The sequence below is a fragment of the Pseudoliparis swirei genome, chromosome 7 (genome assembly GCF_029220125.1).
Source record: "Pseudoliparis swirei isolate HS2019 ecotype Mariana Trench chromosome 7, NWPU_hadal_v1, whole genome shotgun sequence".
Lineage (NCBI taxonomy): Eukaryota > Metazoa > Chordata > Actinopteri > Perciformes > Liparidae > Pseudoliparis > Pseudoliparis swirei.
Genome location: NC_079394.1, coordinates 10,597,882 through 10,617,538, shown reverse-complemented (window position 1 = coordinate 10,617,538; position 19,657 = coordinate 10,597,882). Strand labels below are relative to the sequence as shown.

The following is a 19,657-nucleotide window of genomic DNA, read 5'->3' as shown; positions in this document are numbered from 1 at the left end:
GAACTACAGAAAGGAAATTGCATTCACCACCATTGCATGGGGTGGGGGGATAAGGGGGGGGGGGGGGGACCTCAGAGACGTAGATGTCGAAACCTGGCAAAATAAAACCAAAGCGAATTGCGTGGGTAAAGTGAAGTGAGCGAAATTGGGATTTGGCGTGACCCAATCCTTTAATAGTTTCAGCTTTCAGTATACACTTGCTGATATAGGGAGTGACATCATCACAACCAGGCTTATCAGACGGCAGCACATCCACTGCAAACAGGAGCACAAGCAAGGCAAAAATGAGTGGATAGGTATGGAAATCTACTTGAAGGAAGGTCAAAGTGATTAAGCCGACATTAATGACAGGCCGAGTCTTCCTGCGAGAATGCTCATCGTAGCTGTCTCTAAACCCATTTGTCATTCTGCCTCCAAAGCTGAAGCATCTGCTTTGAAGTCTCTACCACTAATGCTACACAGAGAGGTTAAACAGCTTAATGCCGAAGTCTGTTTCACTCCTCTCGCTCTCTAATGTTCCCTGCGTTTTATGCACCGGGGTTATGGCTCCTGGATTTCACATCTCAATTTGCCCCAGATAGTCCTGTAAAAGCTCCCCTCTCTTTCTTGTGTCCTTTGTTGTCACTGTCAAAAAGGAAGAGAGGGGCAACCCGAAGGATGTGGGACCGTGACAGACACGCCCCACCCATCCACTCACACAAGTGGTAATAAAGAAAGCATTTTTGGAAGACGTGTTTACATGGGAGGCAAGCGCTGGACTCAAACCACTGCTGATTATGATGATGGGGCAGCTTTTACATTCAAACGCAGCACTTAATCTGCTGAAGATTTGAAAAGGACCCGACCACAGAAGACCAACCTGTTAAAAAACAAACGAGATAATGAGCACGCATACTGTATAGCACACTGCGGAGGTCAACTGGAAACCCGTTCACGTCCATCACGGCGTGTGAATGGAATGATACAGTCATTACGATAAATAACACAAGATCTGAGGCGCTCTGGATTTACTTATTCTCCACCACAATGAGATTCAACTGATGCATGTGACATTAACAATATCAGCAAACAGATATAATGAAAGCATGAATGAAATGGAGACCGAGACCGATTTTCACAGCCAATTTGAGATTGCAGGGTTAGTGTGTGTGTGTGTGTGTGTGTGTGGGTGGGTGGGTGGGGGGGCTACTGGCAAACAGCACACAGAGCAGGCTGGCAGCAGAAGCAGCCAGGCTCACAGGCTGCAAAGCAATTTCACTGTTTGGCAATACTGTTGTCTCTGTGTGCGGATTAGAGCTGACACCAGAGCAACTGAGTCATGCTAAATGTAGTACAATCACGAGCTTTTGTTCCCGATCTAAAACCTCACCGCCTCTAAGATTCACGGCGGAGAGAATGGAAAACGAGGCTAACGAATAAGCGGAGCATTATTTCGCCGTATGAGCGCAGCATTGCGAAATCGTTAAAAACGACAGAGGGATAAAAGTAACTGGGAGTAAAAGGGCTCGACGTGGAGGAGCCGAAGCCTTCTGAAGTTAAATCAAAATACATTTCTTTTTAGTCGGCTTTAAGGATATGAGCTTAAAGGACAATTAAAGGTGTGACAAATTATTAATAAATACGACGTTTCCGCTGAGAGGATGCTGTGTGTTTCTTCGTGGTTTGAACACACATTCGCATCACCTGGCTCTGCAAAGTCTTTCGACAGGCCCAATTCTCTCTCTCTCTCTCTCTCTCTCTCTCTCTCTCTCTCTCCAGGTACCGTATTGGCCCAGAGTTGTTTTTGGGCCTGGCAGGACAGACCCTGACCCGTCCTTTTCATGCTCGCCCACGGAAATGCCATCTGGCTGGTGTGAATGATTACCACAGCAACGGCCGGGTGACCTGCAGCCAGCAGGAACCAAGGTCACCCCACCTCAGCGCTTCGCACTTTCCCTGCCCTCTTTTCATCAGCCTGCAGGTGAATTATTCATCCTGTACAACTCGGAGGCTCGAAATCTGCCGTACGAACACCGAAAAAGAAAGTGCAGACTCAGTGTACCGATATAATGACATGTAATGAGACATTAAACCTACCGGTGTGAACTGCTAAGATAAATAGCTCGTCGATGTCCTCTGATATAGCAAGATTTCCGTATGGGGTTAGACGGGGAAACAGCTGTAATGATTTTACACCGGCAGGAACGGCTGCAACCATGACTGAATCAGAAATAAGTGAATTAATTGATTCCTGACATATGTAGCAGAGGATGTCACATTTAAGCTATCCGGGCATGTTTGCAACCAGAGGCTTGTAAGAATATTCACCAGAGCTGCTGACAATAACATAATGTGATCAAATCCATGCGATTACGTCCTGTGAAACGTTAAATGTTTCGGCGCGCAAGGAACATAAAAAGAAACCGCCACGTTGGGACCAATGCATGCATTTGTATCTTTGTCACATGATCATTACCAACACCGAAACTTGACATGATGAACAAACCCGGTTGAAAAGCATCATAAAAAGGGCATTTTCCAGACTAGAAGTTGAAGATAAAGTCACGGTGTGCCATATAATAAATGCTATAACTTAAGCCAAATATGGATCTATATGTTCTCTTGAAGACTGAGACTATGTGGACCAATACGGGCATTCTCTCCAACAGCGTATGTTCGTTAAATAACCTGTTTGCACAATCACCCATGTACATAATTGTGTTTTTTCTCACAATATCACCTGGACTAGATTGCATTTTAATCAAAACGCCTCGTGCAGATGTCAACACCTAAATTCATTGCATCCACCTTCTCCCGGTTCCTCATCGATGCAATTATTTACTTTGCCACCTTTATAAACTGCCAATAATCCATCTGCAGGTAGGCCTACTGCTATTCTACATCAAAGTTAATCTCCATGAGGATACGGTCATTCAAGGGAACACAAGCGTGAACTAATACTTTTCTGCGGATGTCATTATTTTTATATATATAAATAAATGGCTGTATGCCTTTTGAAGATGATCACAGACTGGAGGCTATACCCTTTTTATTATATACCACTACATCACCACTCATGACACTAGGTAATGGCTCGGGCATCCTTAAGGGGCAGTTCAGATTTAGCTCCTCGGCTACTTTGTCATATTTAATGAAAAACCTTGAATGTATACATCTATCAAAAATGGTACACTGGAGCCGGGGTGAAACAGCACGAGAGCCCACAGAGAGAGAGAGAGGGAGAGAGGGAGAAAGAGAGAGAGGGGGGGAGAGGACGCGACGTGAAGCCGCAACAACAATAGCTGCTCCCTCGCCCCTCTTGATCCAAAAGCCTGGACCCAGAGAGAGAGGTCCAGCGGCCGGGAGCCGGAATAACACGAGACAAGCCGAGAGCCACCGGATCGGATTTCTCCTCCTCGGTAGGCTTCTCCTCGGGACCGGTCTGCCGTGCTCCTGTCACCTCTCATGTTACAGAACATCAGTCACACGGCACAGACGTTGCCCTTGCGCCGAGCCGAGGCTGATTTACAAACATTAGCGGGGAATACAATTACACAGCCCCCCCGGCCGAGCAGCCCTATGCGGCTTGAGGAGAAAGGAGAGGAGGGGTGGGGGTGGTGGTGGTGATGGGGTGGAGGGAGGGGGGTGGAGAGGTGGAGTGGACACTGAAAAACAGCGTTTAGCTTTCTCATCGTTAATTCAACGGTCGCTTTCGGCAACACTAACGCATATTCTGTCGGCTTTGTGGTTTATAAATGCAACTTTTGGGCTCAGTGGGTTAAGCGATATAGGCTCCGGAGCGGACATGCTATTTAAATGGACCGTGTGTGCGTGTGTGTGTGTGTGAGTGTGTGTAGCCTGCGTTATGGCTGTGATACAAACAAACTGCTCACATGCCACATTCTCCACGCTATTAATTAGAAACATGTGTGCACGCGACATAACGCTCCGGCGCCTCGTTTAAAAAAGCTCGTCTTTTCCAGCAACTATAACCGGCTCTATACGTTGCACTGTCGGCGACGGCTAACGTTTTTTAAATGAACAGTCTACCAAAAAAAAAGAAGCGGAACACACATAGGCTACATATATTTTGTACCTCCATTGAATGTCTAAACATGTCCCAAATGTCCACAAAATAAACTTTCCCAATCAAAAATGAAACTTCCCCAAACATGCAAATTCTTCAAAGATATACACGCACACACAACATGTTAAAATCACAATAATTGTACTATTAGCCTACTGAAAGATGCAGCAGCAACGCGACGGCCGTCGACACAAACCGCATAAAACATTAAGCTGGGTGAAAAAGTTACAGCCTAATGTCCAAGAACAGAGATTCAGTAGCGCATTAAAAGTTTCCGTACATGTAAGAACGCCGGCGCTGGTCGCGGACAATAAAGAGTAAAAAAAGACAGAAAAGCTAATGCATGTAAACATCAGTGCTGTCCGCGGTGCTGATCCCAGATCGGTGTGGCTAACACAGAGGCTGTGCTGCTCCACGGTCGCTCCACCGCGGATCAATGATTGAACTGAACAAAGGCAGAAGAGAGATCAATTTCTAATAACTATCAATGCAAACACCGCTAGCTTTCGCCTCGCGCTGCCCCAAAAACGAGACAGCACAGCCCGGAGTACAGCGACGAGACATACCGCTGGAAACGAATAAGCAGAGAAAGGTGAGAATAGCACTAACCTGAAGCCGCCGTAGATCAAATTTCTTCCAATATTGAAACATCGATCCTACATCGGCGGCCATCTTGGGGGATATTGAGGAGATTTTTTTTCCCAACGGCTGCAATAAATATGTGGGCTGGATTCCCCCTCGTTAAACAACGTTTACGATCAGCGGTCCCACTTTTAGAAAAAAATAGCGAACTGACTTGACACGAGACTCCGCCGATGGGTTTGACAAGTCTGCCAACATGTTTTTGTGGAAGCGACCGGGGGGGGAAAAGTAGACGATATATTATTTTTTGGAGAACTGCCCGGGTCTTTGAAAAAGTAAAGAGCAAGTGTGTCCGTGCCTCCGTTCCCAACATTAACTGGACACTTGCACTTGATTTTGCTTTTGGCAAAGTTATCAATACTGACGTAAAGCCCGGGGTTGATCAATACCGTCTGGAAACGGGAAGGAGATGATGTGTAGATTAGTGGAGTTCAGGGAATTTAGCCAAGCCTACTTTTTTTTCTTTCCTTTTTTTCTTTCCTTTTTTTTGTACAGTGTTTATTACAGCAGCATACGGGACAGCAGACTACACTTAGAGGCAGTGTTGGAAATTAAGCCACATTATCGACATATCTAGTCCAACTATTATTAGAATGTCACTTTACGTTAGTCCACGTGTCGTTTTTTCACCATGCAAATTACACAAAATACATCAATTGAACTCTGCGTGCATTATTTAATAGAAAATATAACATATATACCGTTATATGAACTGCACTTAAAAAATAAATCTTTTTGAGTGATGTATTGACAATGAAAGTCGCATATGTGTTCTTTTTTTCTTCTTTAAGACATATTTACTTTATCTATTCTAGACATTATTACGAGTCAGAAAATTGCTTTTAAAGCCCACATTTGATCATATTTAAGAATGTATATGTAGTTATTATATATATATATATATATATATTACTATTTGGGGATTTTTGTGGATCATTATGCATAGATTGTCAATGTTTGTGTGTCTGCATTAATAATTGTTGTTCAATTGTGCATTCATATGAATATAACATTATATGGATGTACAGATATGTGTGTGCAGTGTAAGAGAAAAAACATGTGCTTTTAGATTGAAGTAAAACCAAATTTTCTTTATGAAATTGAAATGTATCTTCATAACTATAATGAGAGAAAACATTGGAAGCAGATATAAACTGTCAGGTGTTTTACTTTGTTTAACTTAATAAAGCACGATGCTGCTCTTTGTCTGCATAAAAGAAGTCACTCCTCTGGTCCGGCTGCTGTAGTGCTTCAACACTGGTGCCAGGTGCTCCCCCTGCTGACACCACAGTGTTAGAAGCAAGGTTATGTGCAGATGAACACTGTGTGATTTCCTCCATTAATTATACCTTTATCAATGAGTGAAGGTATCCATCTAAACCAACGGTTTTAGTCCACGTTGCACCCTCCCGGTCACCGTGCACCAGCCTCAGTGTGCAGGAGCATCCAGACGATATGAAAATCAGTCTCAGGTAGAAAATAATATCCTCACGGGTCATATTTTTAGCACCGCGGGGGACAATGACATATTCCTCCGCCATAAACAAACACCTACGGGGAAAGAAAGGGAAGATTATTAAAAGTTTTGCTTATTGTTCTTTATTTGTGGCTCTAGGGTGAGGCTAAAATGCAGGATTCAAACATAATAAGGATAGCGCTGTATAAGAAAACCGGAATTTGCTATGGAGCTGCAGAAGACAGTTTCAAATGTTTTACAATTCATAAAATATGAATGAGAAAATGTGTACATTGAACAAAGAGCAAATTTGTCTGAAATCTTGTGATTTCCTGAATTGATTTTGAAACATTCATTATCTAAAAATAAGCATTTATGCAAATTTACGTTTGAGTAGAGGATCTGGTCTGTAGGCAACACATGGTGTAATTAACTAATGGTCTCCTTCTATATATATACACTCTCCGGCTGAGGCTCTGGGTCAGGGCTCGTCAGTGAGTAAGGACCTCCAGTAAATGCTGTTTTCTCTCAGGCGACCTTGCCCACCAGCTCACTCTGCTCAGACCAAAAACTCTTGTTTTTCCAGCGGATAAAGCAAAAGTGTTTGTAATCCCAGATATTCTCAGATAGGAACACTGCACTGTGGCTCAACAGGAATGTAGAGCACCCATGGCTGTGTGGGGGAGCCAGGTGGGACCAACAGCCACAATCTCCCCCTGGAGGCGGACTCTTTGTCACATGAAAAATAGCTGAAACTCATAACCTCAATCAGTTAGGAATATCATCTTGACCTCACACTCACCGCCGTCATCAATAAAGCACCACGGGCCTCTTAAACCTAATCTAAAAAAAAAGTAATGCACGGTTACTTTAAAATGAGGATGCGCGCACAGAAGGGAAATTATCCAAGAGCAAGGAAATCATTGTTTTGATGAGGTCAGCGGATGAGGGATTTAAAACCATCGTTTCATGAGAAGAAGGGCAGGACATCAGTGTGAAAGGATGACAGCTCATGAAAAAAAGTTTCTTTGAGCTTGCTTGAGGATTTTAATGGTGCTAAGAAGCAGCACCCTAACCACCGTTACAAGCTACTCGTGTCGTGCACATCAACCACTATTAAACCTCTCGTCTCTTGTTGTCCCAGAGGAGGTTTAGTTCTCTCTACGATGTGGTCTTCATGGGAGATTCATTTCCGAAGAGCCTGATAACATGTCCTGTAATAAAAGGCCGGATAGCACCTCGACTCCGGCAGACATGATATGATTATTCTATCTGTCGTGTGTGTGTTAGTGTATGTGTGTTTGTTTGCGTGTGTGTGTGTTCGGCACATGTTTCACAATGTTTTGTTACTTCTTCAGCAATTATCACCTTGGTTACCATAGCAACCTTTATTTAACCAAACAAGTGGATCAAAGCGAAGGAGAACGATGGTATTCCAGTCGTCTTTTATTGAGCTTCCCCTTAACCGGTTTTCCCCCTAACAATGAGAGTCTGGAGCCTGGACCTCTCTGGAAGGGTTGCAGAGCTGCTTCAGTTTATAACGCCGCCTTCCATCCACCTATGTGAGGCGATCAATACTCGATTGGACTTGATGAAGGCTACGCATCTGCACTTTAACTGTATTAAATGGACTTTTTCTTTTACTGGGTGGGTGATTAGTGGACCAGATGAAGGTTTATTTAAATATTCATTAGAAAATGTGATAATGTCTTGCAATTTTTATGAATAGAAATCATAATCAACATAATGAAATACCTCATTTGGTGCATGATGCAATTAAATAAAAAGGGGGTTTTATTGGCGCAAAATCCACACACCACACGTAGAGTATTTGTTTAAAAATCAGATGGGATGACAGAGGGAACGACACCGAGCCGATTGAGTGCAGCCGAGTTCGGATCCCATTTGTGTGGCAGTTCAGATGCTGCATGCTGTGGGTTGATAGCACTACCCACTGGACAAGAGGGAGAAGTGAACGGTCCAAGGAATAAAAGGAGTCTGATGGAAAACATCCGCGCCACTCAACCTGTGCTGAATGTGAGTGTCACGGGTCGACTTGATCCCCAGTGACTGCTTTCATGCCGAGAGTCCGTCACTGAGCGCCTGAAGCCGTCGTCTCTGTTTCTGCTTGCCGGCCTCGAGACTTTAGTCACAGGAACATCGAACTGCTAAGCATCCGTAAAGTTATGAATTACTCCTGGGCTTTCCATGAAATCACCTGTCAAAATATGTGCTTTCCAAAAAGATGCTTTTCAGCCACCAGAACTTCAATTCACTTTTGTAATTTTCAAGAAATTATTTGAAAACAGCACTTTGTAAAATAAAAATGATATCCATAGAAAGCTATATTTTACTATTTCTACATCCTAATGAGACTCTGTAGTTTTAGTGTGCAGTCCTGAAAATGCTTAATTAAAGGGTCAGTTTGTTAAAAATAAAAGGTTATAATATTTTTGGTAATTTTGGTGAACCAACCTTTTAATTCAATGCTTCGATTACTAAAAACTTTCGATGAAACTCTCTTCCAAGTACTTTTCCGACAATCCGAAATATAGGCCTTCTGTCCTCAAACCACCGTTTATATACTTCAAACATTAAGAATTCAAAACACATCACGTTTTATGTTGGGAGAAGTCATAAAACGTATTCTTGTGACACTTAAAGATCTCCTCCAGCAGGTTCTAAGACACATTAAATACTCCGCTTTGACGAATAATTTATTTCTGATGTGGCTCGTCGAAAAATGTAGTGTCAAAAATTCTTTAAATGTATTCTATCCGAACAATAGAGACATGACGAATCTATAAATATGCAAATAATGTTAATTTCCAAAGTTTAATTGTTGGACACAAGACGTCTCTGACTTCACTGCCCAGTCCGTTCTCGTGCATCCGCACCTCAAACTAGTTGTGATGTCACAAACTCCTGATGGGAAACATGTTGCACTGAAGTGTGAGGTGAGTACAGAGAAACATTCCTCCTCCAGCAGACATAAAAACACTGCACACATACGGCATTCTGCAAAGTGGAGCTCAAAATGAAGTAACAATAAGTACAATATTTATTTTTGACTGGGGGAGGTCTTTAAAAAGTGTTCACTGTGAGTGAGTGACGTTTGACGCTGTATATAATAGTTTTATATTCTTGAGGGAGCTGATGTTCGGGATGTCTTCATCAGGAACAACTGTCTAAGACTGTCCACAAGGTTTTGTGTTGGGTTCTTTCTTGTATTACCAATATCGCATCTTTCTTTCCAAATTGTGTACATCTCTGTGCTGCTTTCCTGCTACTGGAGTAGAAATTAGTGACATTAGTTATGAATGCAAACGTAAGCTAACGAAGCCCAAATCTGTTATTTTCCGATATCCGGAAAATATGTCGTCTGCATATTAATGAAACCTGAAAAAAAGAAATCTTCAGACTTGAATTCTTCCTTGCCCGAAACAAGTCCGTTACACTGAGTGTGTATTTGACGGCTATTGGATTAACTATAAATAACGTAAGCGAACAAAAAACATCTTTTGGGCATTGGACTTTTACATTTATACCTTTTTTTAATGTTTGACTTTCCTCTTAAAATCCACTTAACTTGCACTATATCATCACAGAGAGAGAACATCGTATACACCGCACAGTGTGTATTATGTAAGAAACGTGTCTACTAACGAGAACCATGTAACGCTCAAAACTACGGCTTCATGAATGGATAACTGTCCAACATCGATGGAAGAGAGCAGCAACGTTGTTCCTGAAACACCTCGTATGAACAAGGCGTCCCACTGGAGCTTTTCCAAAGGTTCTAATGAAGTGTTGTTTTGGGGCTCGGGACGCTTTAACTAACAGTTCCCTTTATTGTCCTACCGAGAAACAGCTCCCATGAGAGCGTGAGTTCGGTCCCTGCGGGGCCCTCACAGGGCAGCTGGGTGATGGATCCCATCCAGTGGAACCGTCCGTCACAAACAACTGTCCTCCCTGAGCCACAGCTATGCCCTGTTGTTATTCTGGGGTCTCCGGAATGGGCCATGTGGGGTTTGGCCATCATCCGTAAAGCTCATGAACTCTGACAATGGGGTGATGGCGGTGAGGGAATGGTTTTCTTTACCTGGGTCTCTGACTAAAGAAGGCATGGATTATTTATAGCGCGGCGTGCCCCATCATCTCGGGGAGAGGGGTCGGTATATCTAGCCCTCGTTTTGTGTGCCGCCCGATCATAAAAGCGGCTCCTCCTCGGCTACCACTGGAACATGGTGAGTGGACGGAGATGTCATTGTCATTGCATTCAATCGTGTTTAAAGTAGCACCGGGCTGTGAGGGGACGTTCTGTTTCTGCTGCATGTGTTTTGTATTATATTATATTATATTATGTATTGATATCTTATACTGTCATGGGATGTGTTGATGAATTATACATCTTCCTCACGCCGATGACGATGAATCAATATAGCCCGGGTCAATATGTATATGGGCACTGAGTACAGATTAACAACACAGATCATCAATAAGAGAGCACTCCGGTTGTCCTATTGATGAGTTATTGATTCATTTTATCTTCTTTTTTTACTTAAAAAATAAAGTATATAGAGACACAGAGAGCGAGAGGGGGATAGAGTAAGTGTGCCCTCCTCTTTCCTCCAACAGTCTCTGTCAAAGGGGGAGGAGAAAAAAGAGGAGCAGAGGACACAAGAGAAGAGTAGAGAAAGGGACAGGAAAGGAGAGGAAATAGAGAGAAGAGAAGTTGTTCCCTCCTCTTCTTTGTAACGTCCTTTATCAAAGGAGATGAGATGAGATATGAGAGGAAGAGGAGAGGAGAGGAAATAAGGAGAGAATAGAAGTTGTTCCCTCCTCTTCTTTCAGCCTTTATCAAAGGAGATGAGAGGAGCGAGAAGAGAAGAGTAAAGGAAAGGAGTGGAAAACAGAGCAAAACAGAGGAGATGAAAGAAAAAAGTAGGGGTAACAGGGGAGGAGAGGTGATGGGAAAGGAGGAAAGTAGCCTAAAGGAGAAGAGAAGAGCAACAGGTGCGGGTCAAGGAAAATTAAATGTATATAATTTCGACCAATCATCTGTCCGTGGCTTCCTCTCAGAGGGCAGCAGTATCAGGGTGCAAGAATCCTTTTATAAAAACTAAATAAGGGAATAATCTGAGCGCCAGAGGTCCGGTCCACGAGATATAGAAGCGCTTGAGAGCTAATCCACAACCAGGGTTGGACGGCAGCTGTCGAGAGGCCCGAGATGATGTCATCGCGCTGCATTCCCTCACACTGCGTGTGTGTGTGTGTGTTTCCAGCGTTCCTTGGCAGTCATGTAAATAGCTCCACATAATCCTTGCCTCACAGGGATTTCTGATCAAACAGGGCTCAGTGTACTACCCTGTCACCACCCGGGCCCCACAGAATAATCCTCCCTGGTGTGATCCGGGGACTGCGGGCCACACCCTCTCCGGGCTTAAACCGGCATTCTCGCAGAATTGGAGGCTTGAGTAAATATTTCCATAACAAATTGACAGTGTTGGTTAATCCGTCCTATAATGACACGCGCGCCCCGGGGTGGACCTATAACCCGCGGTGCAATTAATTGCGCCCGACACGTGGTGCGTTTCCTGATCATCGGGCCTCGTAAACGCGAGCGCGAGTGCGCACGCGCAGCGGTGAAAAAAAAACGATAATGAGTGAAGCCGGAGCAGAAAAGCCAGGTGATGATCGCGCCATTAGTATTGAATCTAATTAGAGCGTCGTCGTCCCCCGTCCCCCCCCCCCCATACCCCCTGCAGGCACCCAAGAAAGCCAAGAAGAGATCGGAGGGAGGCGGCTCCAACGTATTCTCCATGTTTGAACAGGCTCAGATCCAGGAGTTCAAAGAAGTCAGTGCTCTGTCAAATGTGTCATACTCTGTGTGCTGGAGACCCTGCATGTAACAATATGCACACCGTCTGCAGGCCTTCACCATCATGGATCAAAACAGAGACGGCTTCATTGACAAGAATGACCTGAGGGACACTTTCGCTGCTTTAGGTATGGACCACCTGTGTCTGTTGTCTCTTTTGTGTTATTCCAAGTTGTCACTTTGCAAACAAGTTGTCACTTTGCAAACAAGTATTCCCATTGTTAGAGCCGAAGCAAAATATAGGCAGAGAAACCCAATTTGGTAATCAATTAATCTTTTAATTTGTTCTTTTTAAAAACAAAAATGCCAAAACATTCTCTGTATTTGTCTTATGTAATGTCAATGGAATATTTTTGTTTTTGGACTATTGCTCAGAGAAATACAAGCACTATGGTGATATTGAGGTTGATCTAATATTATATTAACAGCTGGATTGATAATAATGACAATAATTGTCAGTTGAAGCTCTAAATCTGACTGCACCGTATCGGCCGTCCCTCTCTAGGCCGTGTAAATGTCAAGCAAGAAGAGATTGATGAGATGCTGAAGGAGGCACCAGGACCCATTAATTTCACAGTGTTTCTCACCATGTTTGGAGAGAAGCTAAAAGGTGAAGAGGGGTGTTTGTTCGGCATGTTCCAGAGCCCCATTGTAATAATTTAAAAAAGGAAAAATAAAAGTGTTACCTTTCTTTGAACTTTTCATCTGTTCGTCTTCAGGTGCCGACCCGGAGGAGACCATCCTCAACGCGTTCAAAGTCTTCGATCCGGAGGCGAAAGGAACGTTAAGGAAAGATTTGTGAGTCACGGTGCCGGTTCTCATGTGGCTGAAGGAGGCGTGAACATCCAGTCTGCTCATCATCGCTGCTTGTCTTTACAGTGTGACCGACATGTTGACCACTCAGGCGGACAGGTTCTCCCCTGAAGAGGTTAGAGCTCCACCTCGGGGGGGGAAAATAAAAGTGGTGAGTTTTAATTAAATAATAATCGTCTTTTTAAAAATCTTTTCTTTAATAGATGGAACAGATGTTTGCAGCATTCCCACCAGATGTAGCGGGAAACCTGGACTACAAAAACCTGGTCCACGTCATCACGCATGGCGAAGAGAAAGACCAAGAGTAGATGACTCCTAAGATTTCCCTGTGGACGTTTAAAGGGAGACACCCCAAGTGAATAGAGTAGAAGCTTCTTATAGATATTACCATGACGCTTCCCCAGTTGAGTACTTATATTAAGGAATATTTCTAAAATGTTATGTTTACAAATGCAACTGAGGTACTATTAGGTGCTAACCTTTGGTGAATTTAGGAGAAATATACATACACAAACAGACAGAGTAGGAGAATAAATGTGTATTTTGGATGTTTTCTCTGCACTTATCAAAAGGGAGAAAAGTTCTGGAAGTAAAATAGCCCTGAATCTCAAAATTGACCAATGCATGAAAAATGTTTTAGCCTGTGGTGCCTCCCCCTAAATGAATGGGTCATGTTTGTACAGAAATATCACAATATCAACAGCATAAAAACAGATTAAACAGAAACCATTTCACGTTTCATATTCATTTACATGAATTACATCATTTTGCATTAATGTATTAAGCATTATATGTCAGTGTGTTTATAGGTACATCTTATACTATGCTATCCACATGTGATCTCTGTATGTAACAGTTCAAATAAAAAATCAATGAGACCACAGAAATGCTATGCTATGAGAAATGTTTGCTGAATGAATACACAAAAGGAGGGTTGGTATCACTGAAGAAGATAATTGCAAAGATCCACTCTTGATGGTGTGCGGGATTCTTCCCGTGGTCAGGAGGTTAAACATGCAGCAGGCCTGTGAGGATGTTCGCTAATCCCAGTGTGAGAAACAACAATTATTATTTTACATTTGGCTCAAGGGGATTTGTGTGCAGCTTCACTTCCCATTGTTGCAACAGAGAAGCTGTTGCAGTCATGATATTTAATTAGCCAGTGCTAATAGTCCAGTGCTGCCTTTGCAGCAGTGTTTTAAGATATCTGTATTTGAGTTTGAGCTCGGTTGCTCAATAATGGGCAAATGCACTCTGGCTGGACGGTGATGATCAGAGTAGCACAGTGTCAATTTAGGGAGGAACCTTTTCCTTAACTAAGAGTCCAAACGCTGCTTTAACTTGTACCTTGTAAGATTAAAATACATATATATTAAGTTATATTGTTTTGCAATCAAAAAGTAATAAGTGATTATAGTTAACGTGCATAGTAATTTAATAGTTGTTCCATTTGTTTAAGTTAAAAGGGTGACTATTGTTTTTTGTTTGCCAGGCTTGGCTAACCTACAAGAGATTGGAGTTTCATAGCAGTACCCTCCTATGAAATCTAAATTTAGCGGCTGAAAAATGCTGAAACATGTATGAATTTCTTCCCTGTAAATATATCATCACTGCCAAAACACTGGAGGGCTTGAATAGTTTGTTGTCGTCTGATTTTTAGTAACCAGACTATTGCAACACTTAAAGTCTTGATTTGATTTTTTAAAGAAGATCGGCATATACATGCTGCTGAATAATGAATAATAATTACAGCATCCATCATTGACCATTATCCATTTGTTCCCAAAATGTTGCTGTACAAATGATTTACGTAGCTATTCCAGCACCATGTTATTACCAATACAACTATATTATTGCTTAAGACTGACTAATGATTGAGCTAGTGTATAATTACACAGTAATAAGCAGCTGTCTATTTTGTAACGACATCAACCCGGTGTAAAATACTAAACTACTCACGCTGTTCTCAGGGGAGCTGCTTCCATCCGTGCATCAAGTATTTTAGGATCATGGGATTTCCCCTTAAATTTGACATATTGTAAAATACATCTCAATTGAACAACTGATCTTTGATTGGATGTGCTGTTGTTAGTACCATAACTAGACTTCAATTGATTTAAAATGCTTTAGCAATACATTTGAGAGAATCACTGCACCAAGTATGTAAATTATTTTTTATTTTTTTAAATACTATGCAACTATGTTGCATTAAAACAATCTTACATTCTCATCAATTAGGTATATATATAAACATATACATATTTAATTCACACCCTCAGAAATAGCTTTACAAACAATCCTTTCGAAAAGCTGAACATTTATGTTAGCGTTGTTCCATAATTTAACTCCTACAATAAAGATACATCTTTTAATCCCTTTTTCTGACTGTGACTTTGTTTGCATTATGTTATAATTTACCAAATCATTAAATTTCATAACATGAGATTTTAAAAACAATGGATGTGTGTGCTCGAAGTAAAAGAGGTAAGAATGTCTCTCTTAAAAATGATGCCTGATGCTCATAATAATCAAGTCGATGTTGTTTCTTTTTTTACCCTCCAAAAACTCATAATCTGTATCCAGGTTAAAGCATCGTTGCCCATCCCGTGCAGCAGGGGGCAGCGGCGGCGGCGCGCGCAGCCCCCTGCTGCACAAGGTGCGGCAGAGACGAACACAGACGGGGCACCATCGCTAGCCGACAGCTAGTGCGGTTGACGTTTATTTTTTTTAGTCCCTTATTTCTTAGCAAAAGCCAACCTTGAACGTTTTTTTTGGGTATAAGTGCGATGTCGGATTAGCGGTAACAGTTTGTCAAACGTGTCAACGAGCAGCTAAACGGAAACAGGGTCACGGCAACGTATTTAGCCTCAGATAAGCGAAGCTAACGTTAGGAAGCTAACGGGCCAGCTAGCTTTCAAGTGTGTGAAACACTTTATATTTGACTGAAGCGGTTTTATTAACACCGACCGCTACAATGGCTGACGTTGACAAGCTTAACATAGACAGTATCATCCAACGTCTTTTAGAGGGTAAGGACGGGCTAATATACTGCTAGCTATTTCAGTTTTCCGCATGATGTGACGCTAGAGTAACGCTAGCTAGAAACGCGACTAGCTTTAGCGGATATTTTGCAACAGCTTGTATATAAATAACTAGCCGCATTAGCTCGTGTTAGTTAGTCACCCTTTGAGGCTACACTCATATTCTTACCGTCCGTCTGTCTTGGGGGTGTCACTGTAGCTAAGGAAAGGGCACGAGGCGACATGTAACGTTCGCGTTACTTGGTTCCGCATGCAAACGCCAAACATTGCGCATTTCTGTGCGTTACGTCCGTGTTGTCCCGCACAACCCGAGCATAGAGGTGGCGGAACACTTTCAACAGTTTAGTTTTTTTACTGAGCTTTTTTTGTTTGTGTTTTCTTGCCGCAGTCAGAGGGGCAAAGCCTGGGAAGAATGTGCAGCTGCAGGAAATAGAGATTCGTGGATTGTGCCTGAAGTCCAGGGAGATTTTTCTCAGTCAACCCATTCTTCTGGAGCTGGAGGCCCCTCTCAAGATTTGTGGTAACTACTATTTAAATGCGTATCTATCAGATGGATATTATGTTGAGCATATTTTTTCTATTTCACAAGGGGTCAATGGCAAATGACGACATGTAATTCACCTTGGCGCTGTACGTGCATTGATTTTCCTTTTGTCTTGCAGGTGATATTCACGGGCAATACTACGACCTGCTGAGGCTGTTTGAGTATGGGAGCTTCCCCCCAGAAAGCAACTATCTGTTTCTGGGTGACTATGTGGACAGGGGGAAGCAGTCTCTGGAAACCATCTGCCTTCTGCTGGCCTACAAAATCAAATACCCAGAGAACTTCTTCATGCTGAGGGGAAACCATGAGTGTGCTTCAATCAACAGAATATATGGTTTCTATGATGAGTGTGAGTACCTCCGTGGCCAGTAAACGTTTTTCCAAATGTAGGCATTTGTTCAAAGCATTTTATGTCAGTTTCCTTGTATATTGGAGTAATGGTTGAGTTAATTTTGGGTTTTTTGTTTTGTCTCGTGTTCCATACGTTGTGGCTTACGTGCTCTTTGGCCCTCAAAATACTTTATTCTTTTTTTCTTTCTTTTTTATCTTGACAAGTGGTTGATGTCTTTGGTGGAGATTCACAACCGTGCAGCAACAGAAGTGTTGTTATTGTTACGATATTGAAATCTTTTTTGCCTGAACTTTCTAGGTAAAAGAAGGTACAACATCAAACTTTGGAAGACCTTCACAGATTGTTTTAACTGCCTCCCGATTGCCGCCATTGTTGATGAGAAAATCTTTTGTTGCCATGGAGGTAGGTGTTATTTATTTTAATGTTAGTCGAGAATGTGTGTGTGTGTGTGTATATATTTGTCCATCGTTCCCTTAATTCCACTAGCCACTTTGGTTTTAGTTGTATACAGCATGTTCAAAGTATTTTACCTTTTGATGTAAGCCACGCTCATTTTTCCTGAAGCAATGTTGTCTTTGTAGTTTGTCAGCTGACGTGGAAGAGGTACTTACTGACCTCTGTATCAGTGTGTTTATTTGTACTTTTACTGCTCTGTTTAGGACTGTCACCTGACCTTCAGTCCATGGAGCAAATCAGACGCATCATGCGCCCCACTGATGTGCCCGACCAGGGTCTGTTGTGTGATTTGCTGTGGTCCGATCCAGACAAGGACGTTTTGGGCTGGGGTGAGAACGACCGAGGCGTATCGTTTACCTTTGGCTCAGAGGTGGTGGCCAAGTTCCTGCACAAGCATGACCTGGATCTGATCTGCCGTGCCCATCAGGTAATCGCAACAACCTGTCATTAAAAACAGAACGTAACATTGTTGTATATTGGCTATTGACAGGTCTCTGAAAATGCTGAATACGCTTGATACACAATCACTGCAGTACATCATGTACTGTACACAGAACTTGCACAATATTGTGACCACTGGACAATTGTTCCAAATGTTTTTGGCCTGTGACCCCTCGAAGATAAAGCAATGTCTTCTTGTGACCTCTGATCACTGACGTACGTTGAGTGGTTGTCAAACAGTTCAACTAAAGATTCTTTTTTACATTTTTTGTAATTTTTTTTAAACATCAGGAACCTGTGCTTTAGACCATATCAACACTCCTTAGTGTTTTTGTTTTTTAAGTGTCTAAACATGTTTTTTCTATTATTATCCCACTTGCAGGTTGTTGAGGATGGCTATGAGTTCTTCGCAAAGAGACAGCTTGTCACTTTGTTCTCGGCACCTAACTATTGTGGAGAGTTTGACAACGCTGGTGCCATGATGAGTGTGGATGAGACCCTCATGTGCTCTTTTCAGGTACAGTTCAAAGGAAATTGAGCTTGTGCGTTAAGTATTTTAGGACAATATGATTTGCACTTAAATTTGATTAGCTGTAACATACTGCTAAGTGAAAAACAATGAACGACATACAAACTGCCACTAACTGTTCAGATAGAACTGATAACAGATTTACTGACATGAATCATAATGTCAATAAATCTGTGAATGCCGGTAGAACATCCTTTTTTTTAATGTAACCTATGAGTTTTCTATCTTTTTCTTCGAATACAGCTATTTATCACTTTTTAATTAATTGGAAATGAAAAAATAATGGAATTTTTTTTCTTGTACTCTGAAATTATGCTGTGAGTTTTCGTTCACTTGTAAGAGTAATCACATGTGACTCTTTTTGTAGATTTTGAAACCAGCTGAGAAGAAGAAGCCCAACGGCAGCCGTCCCGTGACTCCCCCTCGCAACATGGTCACCAAGCAAGCCAAGAAATGAGTCTGGGGGGGGGCACAGACAGCTGGAATCTCGCTCCTCTTTTCTGCTTTTGTTTTCTGCATATGAAGGGTTGGTTATCTGTCCTTCATGCTGCCAATACTGAAAAGATGTTCACTCCTACTCGATGAAAGCAAAATGTTTTGTTGTTTTGTTCACAGGGGTAAATTGATATGTCACCATGAAAACCTCAGGTGTTTTGCACTCCATTTTGCAGCTAGTCTTTGCCACATATGACTGTTCAATCAGGAAAAATGTAACAATACGGCTACTTATGCACAGGAATGCATTGTTTGAAGCTGTGCACAATTTTTCCAGTTTCTTTATTATTATTAATTTGTGATCTTTTTCTTTTCAGTAATGGCTATTAATGGCTATAAAACCAACGGAGAAGAGTCACTAACACCTGTTTACTTATGTAAAACTATATTTACAGTTTAGTTACGGTCGGTATCATGAGGTATTGATTTACACTGCATCATCACATTTTTAACAAGTCTTGTGCTAAGATAAATGAATAAGTAAGCACTCTTGTAACGTCTAAATCTTTCTAATAAACTTTGAGTGTATTTTAAGGTGAAATTGGTATCTGAATGTCATTTATTCCTCAACTTTTTGCTTATTAATTATCACAGTACAAACTGAAATATAACCTCATGAACAACCGAGTTCCCACAAGGGGGAGACAGAATATAGTGCACAAACTAATTAGTTAAGTGAAATGGACACGTCCAACATGTGTGAAATATTGCGTTAGTAAACGGTCAGTATTATTTTTTTAAAGTAATGAATTGGTTAATTTTGCAGATTATTTTTCTCAATTTAGTTGTGAATTATCACGCTGCATTATTCTTATGCTTCAATTTGCCAATATAGGTGAATTAATCTCAACATTTTATATATTTATTATTTTCTTAAATCTACACATAAAATATAATTGTATTTCTAAACGTGATGGGAGTTGACTGAAACGTGCTATTTC

The 19,657-nt window shown here is 41.8% G+C and overlaps 3 protein-coding genes and 1 long non-coding RNA gene across 5 annotated transcripts in view; 2 read left to right on the top strand and 2 right to left on the bottom strand.

The window, feature by feature from the left end:
• Positions 1-5,479, bottom strand: part of cux2b (cut-like homeobox 2b) — a 97,513-nt gene extending 92,034 nt beyond the window's left edge. The window contains exon 1 of the mRNA XM_056417994.1: positions 4,676-5,479. Within this exon, the coding sequence (XP_056273969.1) occupies positions 4,676-4,738 (63 nt within the window). The 5' untranslated portion in view covers positions 4,739-5,479. The remainder of the gene's footprint in view (positions 1-4,675) is intronic.
• Positions 4,594-15,445, top strand: myl2b (myosin, light chain 2b, regulatory, cardiac, slow). 2 transcript variants are annotated; one of them, XM_056417993.1, is made up of 7 exons: positions 4,594-4,658; positions 11,933-12,022; positions 12,098-12,173; positions 12,551-12,655; positions 12,765-12,843; positions 12,925-12,973; positions 13,062-15,445. In XM_056417993.1, exons 2-7 carry the CDS (start codon positions 11,987-11,989, stop codon positions 13,164-13,166), a joined length of 450 nt encoding a protein of 149 aa, XP_056273968.1. In that variant the 5' UTR covers positions 4,594-4,658; positions 11,933-11,986; the 3' UTR covers positions 13,167-15,445. The 2 variants fall into 2 exon arrangements, with proteins under 2 accessions (XP_056273968.1, XP_056273967.1); XM_056417992.1 differs by lacking the exon at positions 4,594-4,658 and adding an exon at positions 10,386-10,411.
• On the bottom strand, positions 5,779-12,854 carry LOC130196125 (uncharacterized). The gene is made up of 2 exons (XR_008832184.1): positions 12,732-12,854; positions 5,779-6,259 (listed from the first exon to the last, which is right to left on the bottom strand). It is a non-coding gene; the product is annotated as an uncharacterized LOC130196125 (long non-coding RNA).
• A 121-nt stretch (positions 15,446-15,566) lies between the features above and the next one.
• ppp1cc (protein phosphatase 1, catalytic subunit, gamma isozyme) lies at positions 15,567-19,257 on the top strand. Its single transcript, XM_056417990.1, has 7 exons — positions 15,567-15,887; positions 16,288-16,419; positions 16,562-16,792; positions 17,093-17,197; positions 17,455-17,678; positions 18,075-18,209; positions 18,589-19,257. Exons 1-7 carry the CDS (start codon positions 15,833-15,835, stop codon positions 18,676-18,678), a joined length of 972 nt encoding a protein of 323 aa, XP_056273965.1. The 5' UTR covers positions 15,567-15,832; the 3' UTR covers positions 18,679-19,257.
• The last annotated feature ends 400 nt before the right edge of the window (positions 19,258-19,657 follow it).